Source organism: Eulemur rufifrons, chromosome 29 (genome assembly GCF_041146395.1).
Source record: "Eulemur rufifrons isolate Redbay chromosome 29, OSU_ERuf_1, whole genome shotgun sequence".
In the NCBI taxonomy this organism is placed as follows: domain Eukaryota; kingdom Metazoa; phylum Chordata; class Mammalia; order Primates; family Lemuridae; genus Eulemur; species Eulemur rufifrons.
Window position 1 is genome coordinate 90,715,675 of NC_091011.1, and position 20,655 is coordinate 90,736,329.

Below are 20,655 nucleotides of genomic sequence, written 5' to 3' on the forward strand. Positions count from 1 at the left end.
CCTGTGTTCATTGTTCAAAACTAGCTTTTGAACAAAAGCTGTGTTCCTAGCACTATACTAAGAAGATATTGACATCTCATTTATACAGAAGAAATGGAACAAATATTCTCAAAGTTTAGTTTTTGATGTTATCTTTCACTGATGTTGATAACAATTAAAATACAAGTTTAGGGATAGTTTCAGATCATCCAAACCACTGGAGTTGAGAAGTCTAAGCGTTAGCCTCTCACACCAAGTGTTTGGATCTGCAACACACTGACTTTCACTTATTTCATTCTTCATTCAGAACACAGACTAGGAATCCAGCTCTATTTAAGTGAAAGCTGATTCTACAATGATGTAGAGATGGTCTTAACTGCAGGTGTGCTAAGCCAATATGTTTCCTCCTTCATTTATCTTTTAAAATACAGATACTATTGCTATTTTCTCTATCCATCATGAATCCAAGAAGGGATTCTATGGCTATAGAAAACAAGAATATTTGGATATTATTTTAAATTTAAATTATTTTAAAGTCAAGGCAATGCTAAATACAGTCTTTGATGCGTTAAAAATAATCAGATGACATATCCACTTAAGTATTAGCAGGATATTTTACTAAAATACTTTGTTCTAAAACATACACATGATAATAAGTATTATAATTTGTTACAATTAATAATACAAAATATAGACAGGATAGGACATATTATTAAGAAGTTGAGGCCATGGCTCATGCCTGGCCTCAATCTCAGCTCTTTCAGAGGCTAGGGTAAGAGGGTTGTTTCAGGTTAGGAATTTGAGATTAGGCTGGGAAACATAGTAAGACTCCCATCTCTACAAAAAAATAAGTGACATATTTTATTATGGCCTCATAACAGTGAGGGCATGGTGGCACATGCCTTTAATCACAGCTACTTGGGAGGCTGAGGTGGGAAGACAGCTTGAGCCTAAGAGTTTGAGGTTACAGTGAGTTATGATCATGCCACTACACTCCAGCCTGGGCAACAGAGTAAGACTCTTATCTCTCAAAAATAATAATAATTTGCACACCCCCACATGCCTAGGATATCCTTAATCCTTTACCTGATTTTTCACATATATGAGTCCAATTATTTAGACCCGGTTTCTCAAACATGTGCAACTCTTACATTCACCTTTGGTGCTTGACTTCCTGCATCAAGCAGGTATAGCCTCTACACTTCTCCAAAATGGGTGGGGGCCAGCATCTCCCTGCTTGGGCAGGGGTTCTTGTGGTGGGCTCTGAGGTTGGGCATGGAGACTAGCTGTCTAGGGACTCAAGCTAGATTGAAGTTCCCACCATGCTTCTAAAGGTGACCAGCCCAGCTTTGCAGATGGACTATGAAGTTGGCTATATTCAATTGGGCACCACAGCTGGAAGGAACACAAGATCTGTGTGATGGTCACTATGACCTCCACCTCCTTTCTTTGTTTCTGTCTTAATGCATGTAGTCTAGCGGTGCTGTTACCCCCAGTGTTCTCTATGAGGTAAGACCAGACTGGGCTTTCCAGAAAGCATCTTGGAATATTAGTGAAGCTGAACGACTGCCTCCAGGTTTCTCAATCTTTTTTAGAAACTGTGGGCCCAGTGAAATACTCTTTGTTCAGTGTTGTGATGAGTTGGGGAAGGGGGAGGAAGAAGAGGTGGCATGGTCAAAATGAAACCATTCACCTTACCATTCTAATTCAGTTTTCCTTCAGTGGACCATATGGGTGTCCCAGGTTTGTTTCAAAGTATTGGGGTTTTCAAAAAGAAGTTCTGCTCTGTGGATAGTTGCTAGAAGAATTTTTTGTTGGGGGTAATGGATCCTGGGACTTCATATTCTGCCAGCTTGCTGACGTCACCAAAAAAACCCTCCATGCCATGGACACTGAGGTAAGTTAGTAAGGATGTAAAGCTTCCAAATATTATACTGTATTATCTACAGCTTTAACTGACCTCCCTGTGACATATGTCCTTATGAAAGCTCTACTATTAATATCTCTCTGATGCAAAGTAAACAAACTGCATATTGGGATCAAGCTGGTTTTCTTGGCCTCATGAATGATCTAAAAATTTGGCTAAGAGTGGCAGGTTGTATACAGTATGCATTACTAAGATGTTATTCTTATAGTTCTTTGATTCAACAACTTGTGTTTTTCTGACTCTCTCTGCAGATTAATATTACTCACATTTTTCAATGGGAACAGATAACCAAACACAGGTGACCGAATTTATTCTCCTCGAACTGACCAGTGACTGGAACACTCAGGTCTCTCTTTTTGTTCTGTTCTTGGTAACGTACCTCATGACATTGACAGGGAACTTTCTCATTGTTCTCCTGATCAGACTGGACAGCCGACTCCACACTCCCATGTATTTCTTTCTCACCAACCTCTCCCTTGTTGATGTCTCCTATGCCACAAGCATAGTCCCTCAGATGCTGGTGCATTTTCTTGCAAAACATAGAGTCATCCCGCTCCTGAGCTGCGCAGCCCAGTTATTTTTCTCCCTGGCATTGGGTGGGATTGAGTTTGTTCTCCTGGCAGTGATGGCCTATGATCGCTATGTGGCTGTGTGTGACCCCCTGCGATACTCGGCCGTCATGCATGGAGGGCTGTGTGCTAGGTTGGCCATCACATCCTGGGTCAGTGGCTCCGTCAACTCTCTCATGCAGACTGGTATTACCTTTCAGCTGCCCATGTGCACTAACAAGTTTATTGATCATATATCCTGCGAACTTCTAGCTGTGGTCAGGCTGGCTTGTGTGGGCACCTCCTCCAATGAGGTCGCCATCATGGTCTCTAGCGTTGTCCTTCTGATGACACCCTTCTGTCTGGTTCTTTTGTCCTACATCCGGATCATCTCCACCATCCTAAAGATCCAGTCCACAGAAGGAAGGAGGAAAGCCTTCCACACGTGTGCCTCTCACCTCACGGTGGTTGTTCTGTGCTATGGCATGACCATTTTCACTTACATCCAGCCTCACTCTGGTCCCTCTGTCCTTCAAGAAAAGTTGATCTCTGTCTTCTATGCCATTATTATGCCCATGCTGAACCCCATGATTTACAGTCTAAGGAATAAGGAGGTGAAGGGGGCCTGGCAGAAACTATTAGAGAAATTCTCTGGGTTAACGTCAAAACTGGCAGCTTCATGATTCATGAATATCACTGAGAGAAAAGAGTTTTGCCTCAGTGTTCTCCACCCAACTCAGATGTGACAGGCATGAACTGCATTGCCCTGGCAACCAGGGAGGAAATGGTGTACCATGTGCTGCTGATGTTACGTAGGAGGCTGAGTGGTGATTTTGGGGTGTGGGATGTGGGTATATTTTTATGTCACAGCAGCATGGTCAGCGGAGTTAGGCACTGCTGTAAATGAACTTCCCACACTTACTCAATCTCCTATCTTATGGCCTGCCAATAATTGAACAAAATATATTACTTACTGTTTTGATTTTTCACATTGTAATCATGGACCTTTTCATGGATCTTACCTTGGACTGTTGGTTCTTATTCATCCACATTTTGTAAAAGGTTATGCATTTTATCTTTGGCGACTCACTTAAAATAACATGTGTTGTATGAAGCCACATGCAATAATTGTGTGAGTCAACATCCTGAGAAGTGTTTTTGTCAAGGCTGATTAAAATGTTTCGTTCAGGACCTACCAAATGTTGACATAATGTCTTTTTTTTTTGAGGGCTGGAGGTAATTCAGCAGAGAAAAATCAATGACAGGTCTTGTTTTACCTTGATAGTGTTATAATCAATGGTTGTTTGTGCTGAAGACTATTATTGGCCTTGGAAAAGTTAAGTTTCTAGCACTACTTGACAGCATTCAAACAGTTTGAGAGGAATTGTCGTGCATATATAAGGGGCATCATTTAATGTGTTAAAATTGACTAATCTCTGAAAAATTCATGAACCATCTGAACCTTTAGAAACAAAATAAGCCTATAAATTATGAGATAATGTATGAAATATCAAAGACATAAAGAATGGACAGATTCTTTGTCCAAAGCCAATGAAAACTATGACAATTTCATAGGGTTTTTGAGGTGTCAGGATAGGTGAGGCAGACATGCAAATGTTACCTTCCAGTTTCCATGTGAAGGATCTTTTCGTTCTCCCTTCATACACATTCGACAGGGCCTTGGTCAAACCTAGTGATGTGAGCTTGAGAGTGAACCTTGCCTCTGTTGATATTCTTAAATAATGCAAACGAAGGAGAAGAAATGAATCTATAAGGTAAGGAAGAGGAAATAGGAGAAAGAATATGATACTAGCTGATCTTCGCACTCCCTTGAAGGAATCTAAATCCTATTTCTTGAAGTCAGTTAGTTTGCAGTTGTTTCATTGATAATGACATTATCATAAAACCTCAGGTTTTATACAGAGTTGATGGTTATATAATCCAAAGCCCTTTTGTTGTTTGAATTTCACCTTAATTGTAATCCTGTCTTAAATTTTGCAGTGTAGGCAGGCATCCCAAATAATGTCAGTGCTACCAGACTGTATTTCTATTGGTGTTAATTCAAGCATTATCAACAGAGTGTCTACTATGTGCCAGTGACAATGCATGGTTCTGGAGATTCAATAAGATACAGTCCTGATAATCAAGGATAGGGTTGTGTAGCAGGAATGATGGATCATTAAGCTATAATAAAACAATGTTATAAGTGTCACAGATAGAGTAAGCTCATGAGGGGTAATTGCAGAAGTCTTCCTGTTTACAAGGACCAGAAAAGATCCATGTTGAGACCAGAAAAGTGAGAACAAGTTATCTGAATGACAAACAATAAAGCAAAGGAAAAACCTGTGTCAAAGTGCAGATGTGGGAGAGAGTTGAGAGTCCAGAAATTTCTAGAAGCTGCACTTGTAAGGCAGAGAAGAGTGAGGAAGTAGTGAGGATGAAGCAGGTGGCTAGATAGGTGTCAGTTCATGAAGGGCACTGATGACAGATTATTTCAACTTTATACTGATAGCAGTTGGGAGTGGGTAAAGATTTTTAATCAGAAATATGGTTTGATACATTTTTAATTTTTGATATATCACTCTGACTAATGAGGTAGAGGAAGAAAAGGTTAGAAGCAAGGAATCAATCTAGTGGGTTGCTTTAATAATACCACTATGACATAACAGAAATATGAACTAAGGGTGTGACAATGGTCTGGGGCCTGCTGGATTGAGGCCAGCAGGCTGGGTGAGCATAGATAGATCTGTTCATAGTAACTCTCAAGTGGACAAATATGGAAAACACGGAGTCTTAAATCACAGGTGCAGATTTTCATCATTATCATCAAAATAAAAATTTCAAGGCTGGGTGCCCAGATGTTAGACCTTGAAGACATAGTTCACTGATTAGAAATGTTATTGCCTTATATGGCATACCATTGAGGATATTGCCATGAACCTCTCACTCTGCATGGGCTGCAAGGATTACAGTCTTACAATGAGTTTCTGTGAATTAAAACCTGTACATCATCTACATTTCAAGCTATTCTTTGCATTAATTCTTTCCTGATTCAAGAGCAAACCAAATTAGAAGGAAACTGGATCTCCAATCTGGATAAGATTCTGTGGTCTGGTTTGTTGAGGCTGAAGACCATGTGCTCCTGCTGGCTCCTTCCTGTGAGATGACACTGGGTGGCCTCCTGCAGACAGTCTGACAGGAGGTTAGGAAGAGTGAAGTGTGTGATGTTGAGATGGAGCAGAGACTCCCCACGCCCTAGGCCTGAGCCACAGCCTGTGGCAGACAGTAGGTTGGGCACCTCAGACTTTCCTGAGAGATGGGGCCTGTAGGGCTGGGCCTGCAGGCTGGGTGGCTGTGGACGGTGTCTCCCTTTGGGCTCTTGTCTTCTGAGTCATGAAATGACTACAGATAAAGCACAAAAACTTTCAAGAAAGGTGTGATTCCTTTCTGCTTTAGTGATCAAGGATGCATAGATGTGTCTAGAATGACTGGTTGGATTATTTCCTATAAGAAGATTTAGAAGGGAAGAATTTTGTGGGTGGAAGAATTGGTATCAGCCTAGTGGTAAGAAATCATAGAGGTATGTAGGGTGTCATTTTGCCACAACCAAAGCTATACAGAGAACTAAATAGTCAGGTTAAATGCTCCTAAACGTTTACTCATTAGCATGAATCTTAAGATGTCTTACTATCAGGGATCTCTTCTATGGCATCTGAATGTTCTGTTTTTTTTTTTTTTCTTCCAATGTTAAAATGATAACCACTCAGATTACATCCTCTCCCTGTTACTCTCCAGAATGAGGAGAAAAATGAGTATCAATGGCAAATGGCAGCTGCAGCAAAAGTATACCAAGAACTGGCTTCATGCTCATGAGAGAAGGCTGTGCCTCCTCCTTGTGGTTTCTGGTGCTCTACACCTTCAGAGAAACTTCAGTAACACACTGTAGAAATGATCCCTGAAAGTATAGTCTTGAGGTCTGAATATTCCAAGTATCCTCCTTAAATTGTAGAGGTCTAAAATAAACACATGGCCTCAAATGTGCTCCAATCTGATCAGCATCCAATTCTGTGGCAGAGATTGGCTAGATGCTCAATGAACTCATTTTCTCATCTTCTTGGCACAGAATTAGACTAAATATGAGCCTACTTGGCAGGTAGTTGTGGCCATGGGACTAACTATGACAATTGTAACTACTGAAGCATGGATTCACAGAAAATATGCCACCCCCAGGCCTGGCCTGTTGAAACCTCCTGAGCACCAGCCTCCATTGCTCACTGTCTGGCTCTGACATCATCCAGATCCTGAGGATGCAGAGCATGGTAGGGCCCAGGGAGTGGAATAGTCCCACCTGGTGGAGAAGGCCTGGGTCTCGAGCCACTGACTGGATGAGAACTACCAAAAAGCCACTTCACCATTGTCACCTACATGGGAATTTTGTGTAAATAAAATTTTATTATGGTAAGTGGTAGTTATTTTGGGATTGATTGTATCAGCAATTAGCCTAATGAATAACACAATGAGATTATTATTAATATAATCATTTGAGAAATATCCTTTGCAAGTCTAGTTGACACTCTGCTACTTATAAATAACAAATGATTTTTGTCTTCAAACAACTCACAAGGTTATTTGTTATAATTCATAAGTATTATAAATGTGTTCAGATGACTTTATATTTTTAAGTTTTAAAACAGTAGCAGCACAATTCACAATAGCAAAGATGTGGAAACAACCCAAATGCCCATCAATACATGATTGGATTAATAAACTGTGGTATATGTATACCATGGAATATTACTCAGCTATAAGGAATGATGAAGATACGACATCTCTATGGTTCTCCTGGAGAGAGTTGGAACCCATTATATTAAGTGAAGTATCCCAAGAATGGAAAAACAAGCAACACATGTACTCACCAGAAAATTGGTTTCCCTGATAATCACCTAAATACAAATCTGGGAACGACACCAATTGGACATCAGACTGAGGTGGGGGGTGGGGGAGGGGTTGGGGGTATGCCTACACAATGAGTGCATTGCGCACCGTTTGGGGAGTGGTAACACTTGAAGGTGCTGACTCGGGAAAGGGGGGGTGGGGAAAAAATATGAAACTGTTGTTTTTAACTTGCATTGTTCACTTAATAATTTATCATGAATATTTCCCATATTATTTCATATCATTGTACAAGAAATAATGTATACATTATGAGGACATACTGTATCTAACAAGATATACTGTTAGACTCTTTGATTCTGTAAAATTAAATTGTTATTAATGATAAAAAAAAAAAACTAGTAAAAAAAAAAAAAAAAAGAATTTGGGGGGCAGGATATCTGCCTCCCCTTAGCCAGGCTATAGATAGTATAAATAAAACAAAAGTTCATGAGTCAAAAAAAAAAAAAAAAAAGAAAGAAATTAAATGGAGAAATAAACACAAATTCAGAGAAAATTAAAAAAAATAAATAAATAAAACAGTACCAAGAATGCTGTAGTCAAAAAACTTAAATACTTAATGGCATAAACTGATGCTGAGCCAACACTCCAAAGTTCTTATTGTGATTTAATATTTTTGAGCCTAAATGCTTTGCTAATATTAATAAATAGTAAACGTTATATTGCATTTTAATTGAGGTATAATTTACATGCTGTAAAATTCACCCTTTTTTGTGCTCAGTTTTATGAGTTTTGAAAAATGTATGTAACCACCAAAATCAAGATATAAAAAACTTTCATCACCCCAAACATACCCTTGTGCCCCTTTGTAGTCAATCTATTTTCTTGGACATCATCCCCTGGTAACCACCGATCAGCTTTCTGTCTCTATATGTTTGTCATTGCAAAATATTATATAATTGGAATCATATAGCATGTAGACATTTGAGTTTTTTTCCCATTTGCATAATGCATTTGAGACGCACCCATGATGCTTCATGTTACAGTAGTCATTCTTTTTTATTGCTGGGTAACATTCCATAGTATGGATGTACAATATGTCAATTTGCTATTTTAAAGTATATTTGGATTATTTCTAATTTTTGGCGATTATGACCAAAATTATTGTAAACCTTCAAGTACAGATTTTTGAGTGAACAAACCTTTCATTTCTAACTTCTTCTGTGATCCATGGATTATTTAGAAGTGGGTTGCTTACTTTTAAAAAATATTTATAGGTTTTACATGTATCTTTCTATTATTGATTTCTACTTTAGTTTCATTTTGTCAGGGAATGTACCTTGTATTATTTCAAATTTTAAAAAGTATTTGGAGGGTTTTTATGTATCACAATGTAGTATGAATGGTGAAAATTTTCAGTGGACATGTAGACTTTTGGAGGAATATTTGGACTTTTCTAAGAGAAAGGACTAAATAAGCTCAATCAGAAATGAAAAAGGTGACATGAGAACTGATACCTCAGAAATGCAAAACATCATCCCCAAATACTACATAAATCTCTATGCACATAAACTAGAAAATGGAAACACACAATCTCCCAAGGTTCAACCAGGAAGAAATAGAACTTCTGAATGGAACAATAACAAACGATGGGATTGAAACAGTAATAAAAAACCTCCCACCAGAAAAAAAGACCTGGACCAGATGGATTTACAGCCAAACTTTATCAGACCTACAAAGAAGACCTGGTACCATAATACAGAAATTATTCCATAATATTGAGAAAGAGGGAATTCTCCCCAACTTATTCTGTGAAGCCAGTATCACCTTGACACCAAAGCCAGGAAAAGACACAACAAAAAAAGAAAACTACAGACCAATATCCCTGATGAGTATAGATGTAAAAATCCTTGGTGAAATACTAGCAAATCAAATTCAAAAGCACATCAAAAAAATGATCCACCATGACCAAGTGGGCTTCACCCCAGAAATGCAAAGATGGTTCAACATACATAAATCCATAAATGTGATTCACCACATAAACAGAAGCAAAAACAAAGATTATATGATCATTACAATAGATGCAAAGAAAGCATTTGACAAAATCCAGCATCTTTTCATGATAAAAATCCTCAAAAAACTAGGCATAGAAGGAACATATCTCAAAATAATAAAAACCATATATGACAAACCCACAGCCAACATCATACTGAATGGGGAAAAATTGAAACCATTCCCTTTCAAAACTGGAACAAGATGAGTGTGGCAACTGTCACCACTTCTGTTCAACATAGTGCTGGAAGTTCTAGCCAGAGCAGTGAGGCAAGAGAAAGAAATAAAAGGTATCCATTTTGTCAAAGAAGAGGTCAAACTATTGTTATGCATATTATTTCTTGAGCAGTTTTAGGTTCACAGTAAAATATAGTGGAAAGTACAGAGATTTCCTTTATACTTTCTGCCCCCCACGTGCCTAGCCTCCCATATTATCAACATCTTTCACCAGTACGGTACCTTTATTATAACTGATGAATGTAAACTGACCAATCATTATCATTCAGAGGCCATAGGTTACATTAGAGTTCACTCTTGGTGTTAAACATTCTATGGGTTTATACAAATTTATAATGAATGTATACATCAATATAGTATCATAGAGAACAATTTCACTGTCCTAAAAATCCTCTGTATTCTGCCTTTTCATAATTCCCTCCACCCCAACCCTTGACAACCATTAATCTATTTACTGTCTTCATAGTTTTGCCTTTTCCAGAATGTAATAAAGTTGGAATCATACATATATATATACACACACACATATATATGATATATATAGTATTTTCAGATTGGCTTGTTTAACTTAGTAATATGCATTTAAGTTTCCTCCACGTTTTTTTCATGAGAGCTCATTTCTTTTTAGCACTATTATCTAGTATACCACAGTTTATTTATTTATTCACTCACTAAAAAATATCTTGATTGCTTTCAGGTTTTGACAGCTAAGGATAATGTTGCTATTAATGTTTGTGTGCAGGTTTTTGTGTGGACATAAGTTTTAAACTCCTTTGGGTAAATACCACAGGGTGTGTTTGCTGGATTATTGGTAAGAGTATTTTCTTAGAGAATTTGGGCTGCTTAATAAATTACCACAGACTAGGTGGCTTAAACAACAAGCATTTTTCTCTCGCAGTTCTGGAGGCTAGAAAGCCCAAGATCAATGCCAAAGACTTGGCATTTGGTGAGGGCTTGCTTTCAGGTTTGCAAGTGGATGTTGTCTTGTGTCTTCTTATGGGTGAAGAGCAAAAAGAGGGAGGGTTAAGTCTCTTCATCTTCTTCTAAAGACATTAATCTCATTACAGAGGCTCCACTGTCTGACTGAATTAACTCCCAAAGGTCTCACCTTCCACTACCATCACACCATGGCTTCAAGACATGAATTTTAGGTGAACACAAATATTCTTTCCATAACAAGCATGTTTAATTCTGTAAGAAACTGCTAAAGTATCCTTCAAAACATTTTGCATTCCCACCAACAATAGATGAGTGTTCCTGTTGATCTACATCTTCATTAGCATTTGGTATTGTTGGTGCTCTGGATTTTGACTGTTCTTATAGATGTGTTATGGTATCTCATTTTTTTTAATTTGCATTCCCTTATATCATATGATGTGGAGCATCTTTTCATATGCTTGTTTGCCTTTGCCATATGTATACCTTCTTTTGTGAGTCATCTGTTAAAGTTTTTGACCCATTATTTAATTGAGTTGTTATTTTCTTATTTTTGAGTTTAAGAGCTCTTTTTAGATTTTGGATAAGAGTCCAATATCAGATATGTCTTTTACAAATATTTTTGCATGGTCAATGGCTTGTCTTGTCATTCTCTTGACAATATATTTTACAGAGCGGAAAACTTTAATTTTATTGAAGTCTAGCTTATCAATTATGTTTTTCATGGATCATACCTTTGCTGTGTGTCTAAAAAGTCATTGACAAACCCAAGGCCATATAGCATTTCTCCTATGTTATCTTTCAGGAGTTTTATATATTTGTGTTTTATAATGCAATTCAGCCTATGATCCATTTTGAGTTAATTTTTGTAAAGAATATAAGATCTGTGTCTAAATTTCTTTTTTTGCATGTGGATGTCCAGTTGTTCCAGCACCATTTGTTGAAACAACTACTTTTGCTCCATTGTATTGCCTTTGTTCCTTTGTCAAAGATCATTTGACCATGTTTATGTGTTTCTATTTCTGGGCTCTTGATTCTTGTCTATTGATGTATCTGTCTATTCTTTCACCAATACCACACTGTCTTGATTACTGTATCTTTACAGTAAATCTTGTCATTAGGTGGTGTCACACTTCAATATTGTGTTAGTTCTTCTCCATCTTTTGTCGTCCCATAACTTTAGAATCAGTTTGTCAATATCCACAAAATAACTTGCTTGTATTAGGATCACAATTGTATTGGCTTTGAGGGCTAAAGGTTAGGTTTGAGCTACAGGAGAACACACCAAAAGCTCATAAAGCTGGCTTCTATGAGTTTTTAGAATGACCTAAGGCTTCAGTGAAGTTTTGGAGGAGAGCGGGATGGAGGAGAACAACCTTCCCCAGGGTGAGAAAGGGCAGCATGGAGGTCCTGCCCTTGAGAATTAGGAGTGGCGACAATACTCTAATGCATGGAGCTCCTGGGAGGATCTGTCAGCCCCATGTTGCCAGTGCACCCACCACCACACTTCATTAGTTCTGTGCGTTTGAGCCAATTTGGGAGTCCCTGTGAACTTCCTCCCCAGTTCCCTCAAATGTAAATGAATCCCTGGGACACTTAATCTCTGTAGTCCACCACTTTGTTGGGAGGTGGGGAGCATTGTTTAGAAAACAACTTAATCCTAGACTCAAGCAAAGTCCATTTTGTCAGGCATTGACAATACTTGAGAACTCTTAATGGAGGTGTCAACAGAGGGTGGGTATAAACAAAGGTTTACAGAGGGGCAGTGATAGTGCTGATATGATTGGTTAGGTTAGGGACTTTGACTCTGAGCTATGAACTATGAATCTCATCTTAAGTATTATAACAAAAGTAGTAAAATAATTCTGCTTTTCAGAAGCTGGAGGCTTAGGTACATTTTCATTGTATGAGTGTCAATTCCAAACTTTCGAAGTAGCAGAGAGAAAGAGAAAGAGTGAAACAGAAGTTGGGGAAGAGAATGATTATTAATTAAAACACAGAGATACCATGGACGAATTCTGCATTATTTTGGAGAAAGATACGTAGAGGGAAAACTCAGATCTATAAAACTTTTATTTAGATATTGATGACATTCATGAACATGTAGTAGGAATATATTACATTTCCAAATACATGTATTTCCAGACAAATTGTGAATTGCTCTAAATTCTTTTTCTCAATTATTTCCCTAAGAGTATTTCAATTTTGATTTTCCTTTCAGTGATAGAAGTTTTAGAAGTAAAATGATTAAATAAATTGATAACATTCACACAGCACTCACAATATGAATTGGGACTACAATTGAGGTGTCCTGACTCTCTCATTTGAGGGTTGGTTTAGTTAGAATGTGTTGTAGGGAATGCACTGTTGAAGCTTCCCAGACTAACGAATTATACTGCAAAAGAATATCCTGGTCTTAGATATAGGGGCAAAGAGATATAAAGAAGGTGAGAATTTACAGCAAGAAACCATGAAATATACTACCAAAGGTGAATTTCAGTGTTACAGCATGTTTGAGAAACTGGTCCCAGTATCTGAATTCAGATTATATGAAAAGTCAGGCAACCAAATCAACACAGGAAGTAAATAACAAGACACTAAAAAAGAAAAACTAATCATTCTCTCAGGATATAAAACCATTTTTGAGACATCACCCCTCTAGTAGCACTGGAGTTTTTTGTGTCCAAATACTAGGATGGTGGAAATATACCTGCCCATGATGGATGTATTCAGCATATACAACAACTAAATGCTCAATCACAGGTCAGATGAAGCTTCCTCTAAATGACAATGCCATTTACATTGACAGCTCAACTGTGCAAAGGTATGGTTCTGGTTTATTTGATCAGCATGAAAGAAAAATATCTGTAGATTGTGGGGCTTAACCTTAAATGCCCCATCCAGATAAAGGCTAGTCGAGGTTTTAATGTAAGCTAGGATGGTCATCTGAATTTTTGACTCTTCATCTTGTTCAGGTGACATATATTTTCAGCTGAAGATGACATAAGGTAGTAGAATGTTGAAATAGGAAAAAGAAGAGTGGGTGAATTAATCAAGGTAGAATAGATTGAAAAATAGCATTTAATTTGTTACAATTTATATTCAATTTTTACAATAAATAAAATATAACAGTTTCCATGGAATCAATGAATAAATTTGCTTTATTAAAAAAAGATTATGATTGAAATTTAACTTTTAAATTAGATGTATTGTGTTATGTAAAAAGAATTGGGTGAAGAATCTAAGTATTTATGTGTTTGTCTTTGTTTCTTTGTCATAGAGAGAGCATTTCAGTTCTGATATTTGCTGTAACTGATAATTACTAAATAAAGGAAGAAGACTGATGGAGGTACTTCTACCTTGGGTTTAGAAAAGGTCCTACTTTTTTCTTTTCTTTCTTTCTTTAATTGACAAATTAAAATTTATATGTAGATTTTAAGCATTTCCATCACAAAAATGTTAAGTATGTGAGGCAAGGCACATGTTAAATAGATTGACTTAGCCATTCCAGTAAAGATAGTATTTTAACTGAGCAATTTTTGTCTTCGCTGTTCATAACTCATCCCTGACTTTTCCTGCAATTTCCATTTTATTTACTTCTAAAGCTCCAGTTTTCTACTTTTATGTGACCTACTGTAAAGGGTTAGTGTAAACTTATATACTAGTTTACAGTAAGTTCAGGTACTTCATATTAGGAACTTCCCATTTAGAATTATTTGATTTTTAAATATTTCACAAAAAGGAGGATGCTCAACATAAATAGAATAAATTTCAGGCATTAATGGTCAAGTCTTAAGGAGATAATTTTTCATGGAATGTTTTAGTTGCACCTTTCTTATTAAATCATATATTGTATTCTATTTGTTATGGCCACAATAATTACTCTAAATTCACCACAATTCATAAAACACAGGTGAGAAGAAGTCCTTACTCCATGGTGTTCATGTCTAAGGGGATGAACCATAAGAGTATATCATTCTTTAATACTATGTCCAGAGAAAGCAGGGTGGATTATTTATTTTCAATAGCCAAAAAAGCTCAATACACATATAGAGAGGTTTGGTCTGATGTTTGTTGAGTATAAAAATGATAGAACTCCAAGAATCTAAAATAGGATTTTATCACTTACTAAAGGACCATTAAATGCCTGACAAAAAGGTAGTTGGAGTTGAACAAATGTTAAGAAGAGAGCACAAGTCACATTTGTACACAGGGAATAGCTAAATAGGACTATTAGCTGTGTTTATTGTTGAATACTGGTTTTGAAAATTAGCTGCGTGCCTAACCTTGTACTAGGAGGTTTTCACTGTCTTATTTGTAAAGACAAATGGAGCAAGTATTCTTACAGTTTTCCCTTATGACTACAATGAAAATCACTGGTTTAGGGAGAATACAGATCCCACAAGTTAGTTAGAACTGAAAAGACCAAACTCTGGCTTCCTGATAGAAGAAGTTAGATATGAAGCATATTATCTGGCACCTAATATGTTCACCATGAAATCAGAATAGAAACCCAGTTATATTTAGTTGGAAGATGAACCCAGAGTAATATGGGATGAAATTAAGGTGTGTTAAAATAATCTGGCTTATATATGTTTTCTCCATCTTTTGGCTTTCCAAACACACATGATGTTTTTGTTTCCTTTATCTGACCTTGAGTCCAAAAACTGTATGAACAAAATGTATATTTGGATATTAATTACTGTGAAAGCAAGTCAATGACCTTTGGAAATACATAGCAAACTTGATGGGCTAAAAATAATCAGCTAGCTTATCAGTGAAAGGTATTTAAGTATTAGTAGCCAATTTTAATGAAAGACTTTGCTGTAAAACACAGGGCATGATAATAAATACTACAGTTAATAAAATATAAGTTAGTAACAGAAGGTGATCAGATTATGAATTATGTGAAAACTTTTCTGCCCAGGATAAACTCAATTCTGTAAACACTTAGACATATAGATCTGTTTGTTCATAAAAATGATGCAAAATTTTTGTATTTTTCATGAGTAATTTGGAGGCAGAGTGTAGGATTTTTGGAGTGAGTTGAGATTACATTAGAGAAATTTACAAGGAGGCTCTTGCACTTTATAAGATGGGAATGACGAGGGCAGGAATAAGTGTGGATGAGAGTAAGGAGAAAATGGGAGAGATATTTGATAAAAGAAATAAAGGAAGAAAATATATCCTGTGGAGTGGTGAAGAAAAGGGAAAACCAAAAATGATTCACTGGGAAAGTAGGAGAATTCTAGTTCCATTGATAGGAGTAAAGAAGTCAAGAGGGGATCTAGTTTGTGAAGAGAGAAGGGTAGTCATTAGTGAGATATTTAGGAAATATTCACTAAGCCATTTATAAGCATCTGACACTTTAGAGAGAGGAGATTAATGTAGAATCGAGAGTGAGTCACACAGAATACATAATATAATAGTTACTGTAGTTAGAAATAAATCTTTCAAGAAGAAACTGTAGAAAGAAGGGCACAAGTTCTGAGCACAGAACCTTAGTGTTCACAGCAATGGATCAGGAAAATTTAGAAAAGTTACCTAAAAATACAGATGAGGAAAATTAGAATGGATGAAAATGATGACAGAGTGTATGATAGAGTTGAAAATTTGAGGGAACAAATAGTTAACATTGCTGAAAGATGAATTAAAAAATACATAAAAGTTTCTGGTTTTAATGATAGGAGGTTTTCAGTAAGCTTTCAGTTTGCAAATTTTATAGCTAAATGAGAATGCACATTTCCCTGTACTAGGAGATGGATATTAAGAAATGGATCCAGAAAATGGACACTAATCATTCGAGATGTGAAATGAAGGTAGACTTTGAATGGTGAGTATATAGCAAAGATTCTTCTCCCAAATTGAGAGGTCTGCGTAAATGTTTTTATAATGAGGGAGAAGGAACCACTCAGGAGCAAAACAAAAAACAAAACAACAACAACAAAAAAAAACCCCTGAGGATGGTAGAGAGGGACAATAAATAAGGAAAGAAGATCCTAATAGAGATAGAACATGAAATCAAGACTAATTGTCATCACTAAATAATGGGCTCCTGTCTGCTCAGGCACTCCCGTGGGAACTTCAGTCCTTCACCTCCTTTAATTTCACCAACAACCTTTTCAGTTGTCCAGTGTTGTGCAGATTCTACAGGTGAAGAAATATGAGGCTGAGAGAGACTAAGCAGCTTGCTCCAGGTCTCAGGAAACAGAACAGATGTGTATTCATAGCAGGAGCTGTTTGGCTCTGAAGCTGATGCTTTTTCTACGATGAGACACTGTCACTCATTTCTGATGTGACAAGGGCAGTAGTGGAGAGATGTGCAGGGTGGGTGAGGGCGTCATGGGCTTACAAGGTCCCCAGGCAGCTGGCCGGAGGAAGTGCTGGAGGGAGAGCAGGTTGTGAGGAGGACCTTAGGAGAGTGTTTAGAAAGAGCGTATGTCTCAAGCCTGAGGAGATGGGCGTTTCTGGAAGTCTGTGTTTTGTCCTTTATCAGGTAAGAGAGTTGAAGTGTTGACAGTCTTTCAGCTCAGAGACCCCTAGTCTGAGGAAGAACCTCTATTTCTGACCTCAGTCCCTCAGTCCCTCCTGCCTCCTTTCTCACCTGCTCTCCCTGATATTGTGCACTGCAGTACAAGGGAAGCTGGTGAACTGGCAGACGTGGAATAAGCAGTCAGGTCTAAAAAAGTTTTTTAAATGTAGCATATTTCTGTTTAGTTTTCAAAATTAATGCTATAACATATTGGTTTTACTGAAGAAGCACTTGCTGAACAAAAAATAACATAAAAGGAATCTCCGTTCCAATGTATATCTGCATGAATTCATACCTCTGTGTCTTAAAAATACACTTTCTCTTTCTCCCTTTTATTTAGAAAGTCTAAGTGTACATACATACTCTTATTTGCTTTCTTTGGAGGTCATATCCAGAGAAGCAAATTGAAAGAGAAAAATATAAAGAAAGACATAAAATTTGTAATAGATTTACATATTTCTTCAGGATGGGTCCAGTTGACATATTTAAGGTAATTCTTGAACTTCCCAATCACATTCTTCTTCGTTGCTTATCATTTTACCTGCTGTTGTCACACACTATTCTCTTGCCCTGGAATCTGAGGTAAGTTGGTAGGAGTGTAGAACTCCTAAAATTACATTGCATTGCAGGCATTAACTGACCTCTCTGACACCACATTGTGCCTCATGAAAGCCATAGACTGTGTCTCTGATGCAACATAGATATAATGCATATTGGGGTCAGGGCTATCATCTTGGTCAATAAATGGTCTGAAGGGCTTCCCTAAGGCTGGCTGGCATACAGTGTGCATTCAAAAAAGTTATTCTTATGGTTATTCAACAACTTCTATTTTTTCTGACTCTCTCTGCAGATTAATAGTCCTCACGTTGCTTAATGGGAACAGATAACCAGACATGGGTGAGAGAATTTATTCTCCTCAGCCTGTCCAGTGACTGGGACACTCAGGTGGCCCTCTTTGTCCTGTTCTTGGTCATGTACCTGGCGACAGTGCTGGGGAACTTTCTCATTGTTCTCCTGATCAGACTGGACAGCCGACTCCACACTCCCATGTATTTCTTTCTCACCAACCTCTCCCTTGTTGATGTCTCCTATGCCACAAGCATAGTCCCTCAGATGCTGGTGCATTTTCTTGCAAAACATAGAGTCATCCCGCTCCTGAGCTGCGCAGCCCAGTTATTTTTCTCCCTGGCATTGGGTGGGATTGAGTTTGTTCTCCTGGCAGTGATGGCCTATGATCGCTATGTGGCTGTGTGTGACCCCCTGCGATACTCGGCCGTCATGCATGGAGGGCTGTGTGCTAGGTTGGCCATCACATCCTGGGTCAGTGGCTCCGTCAACTCTCTCATGCAGACTGGTATTACCTTTCAGCTGCCCATGTGCACTAACAAGTTTATTGATCATATATCCTGCGAACTTCTAGCTGTGGTCAGGCTGGCTTGTGTGGGCACCTCCTCCAATGAGGTCGCCATCATGGTCTCTAGCGTTGTCCTTCTGATGACACCCTTCTGCCTGGTTCTTTTGTCCTACATCCGGATCATCTCCACCATCCTGAAGATCCAGTCCACAGAGGGAAGGAGGAAAGCCTTCCACACGTGTGCCTCTCACCTCACGGTGGTTGCCCTGTGCTATGGCATGGCCATTTTCATTTACATCCAGCCCCGCTCCAGGCCCTCTGTCCTTCAGGAGAAGCTGATCTCTCTGTTCTATGCCATTTTGACACCAATGCTGAATCCCATGATTTACAGTCTAAGGAATAAGGAGGTGAAGGGGGCCTGGCAGAAACTATTAGGGAAATTCTCTGGGTTAACATCAAAACTGGCAGGTTGATGATTCATGATCATCACTGAGAAAAAAGAGCTTTGCCTCAGTGTTTTCCACCCAACTCAGATGTGACAGGCCTGAACCACATTGCCCTGGCAACCAGGGAGGAGATGGCGTACTGTGTGCTGCTGACGTTACGTAGGAGGCTGAGTGGTGATGTTGGGGTGTGGGATGTGGGGGTATTTTTATCTCACAGCAGCATGTTCAGTGGAGTTAGGCACTGCTGTAAATGAACTTCCCACAGTTACTCAATCTCCTACCTTATGACCTGCCAATAATTGAACAAAATATATTACTTACTGTTTTGATTTTTCACATTGTTTGTAATCATGGACCTATTCATGGATTTTACCTGGACCATTGGTTCTTACGCATACATGTTTTGAAAAAAGGTGTATACTGTTTCCATTGGGAACAAAATGTATTTTTAACATTTAAGACTACTTAAAATAACGTGTGTAGTGTGAAGCCACGTGCATAATTGTGTGAGTCAACACTCTGAGAAGAGTGTTGTTATCAAGGCTGAGTAAGTTGTTTTTGCAAGAAATCTACTCAATATGGACATAATGTCTTTCTCTGAGTTCTGGTTGTGATTCATTAGAGAAATATCAACTAAAGGACTTGTTTTTATCTTAATAGGGTTATAATTAATGGTCGTTTGTACTGAAGGCTATTATTAGCCAGGGAAAAGTTAAGTTTCACACACTACTTGAAATATTCAATCAGTTTCAGAGGAATTTTACTGCACATATAAGGGGTATCATTTAAAATGTTAAAATTGTCCAATTTCTGAAAAATGCATAAACTCTTTCTCTGAATCTTTGGAAACAAAATAAGCCCATAAATGAGATAATATATAAAATATCAAAGACTTAGTTAATCTAAGAAAGGGCAGACTCTCCAGCCAAAGCCAGTAAAAGCTAAAACAATTGTATTACGGATTTTGGGGCATGAGGAGAGGTCACCCGGCTGTGCAAATGTTAGCCTCAAGTCTCCCCCTAGGACTTCTCTTGTCCCTCCTCACACACATAGTGAACCTTTGTGAATCTAGTGGTGTGGGCTTGTCTGGGCATACACCTCGCCTCTGAAGAAAAGCCTAAACAATACAAAGGAAGGGGAAAAAATAACTGAACAAGGGATAAGGAAGGGGAAAGAGGTGAAAGAATATGATAATAGCTCAAAAGGAGTTTAAGTCCTTTCTTCCTTTTGTCTCTTCTTTAAGTCAGTTGATTTGCAGTTTTTATGTTCGGCAACACAATATCACAGGACCTGAGGATTCAAACAGAGTTCAAGACTCATATAATACAAAGCCCATTTGACATTTGAGTTTTACCTTAATAGTAACATAAGTCTAAATTTTGCAAGATAGGGAGGCATTGCAAAATGTTAATGCTAGTGAACTAAATTTCTATTGGTATTAATTTGAGCACTATCAATGAAGTGTCTACTATGTGTCAGTGTCAATGAATGGTTGTGGGACACAACGGTCAACTTGATACAGTCCCGACAAGAATATGCTCACATAGTAAGGATGACAGATGATGAAGCAATTATAACGCATTGTGGTAAGTGTTGTAGTGATAGTAATCCCATTGGAGGTGATTGCAGAAGCCTTCCTATGAAAGATCTCTTGGGTTGAGACCAGATATATCTTGTCTAGATGACAAGAAAGCAAAACAAGGAGCAACTTGTACAAAGTTGTAGAGATGGAGACAAGCATGAGAGTCTAA

The 20,655-nt window shown here is 37.9% G+C and overlaps 3 protein-coding genes and 1 non-coding gene across 4 annotated transcripts in view; 3 read left to right on the forward strand and 1 right to left on the reverse strand.

The window, feature by feature from the left end:
* Positions 1–19,665, forward strand: part of TMEM139 (transmembrane protein 139) — a 360,773-nt gene extending 341,108 nt beyond the window's left edge. Inside the window, exon 5 of the transcript XR_011231774.1 lies at positions 19,652–19,665. The gene's annotated coding sequence lies outside the window, so the exon portion shown is untranslated. The remainder of the gene's footprint in view (positions 1–19,651) is intronic.
* On the forward strand, positions 2,181–3,137 carry LOC138377025 (olfactory receptor 2F2). The gene has a single exon (XM_069461677.1). It carries the CDS (start codon positions 2,181–2,183, stop codon positions 3,135–3,137), a length of 957 nt encoding a protein of 318 aa, XP_069317778.1.
* Positions 6,213–6,425, reverse strand: LOC138377631 (small nucleolar RNA U3). Its single transcript, XR_011231804.1, has one exon. It is a non-coding gene; the product is annotated as a small nucleolar RNA U3 (small nucleolar RNA).
* Positions 17,978–18,931, forward strand: LOC138377027 (olfactory receptor-like protein OLF3). Its single transcript, XM_069461678.1, has one exon. The coding sequence runs from the start codon at positions 17,978–17,980 to the stop codon at positions 18,929–18,931; it is 954 nt and encodes a 317-aa protein (XP_069317779.1).
* Positions 19,666–20,655: the final 990 nt, after the last annotated feature.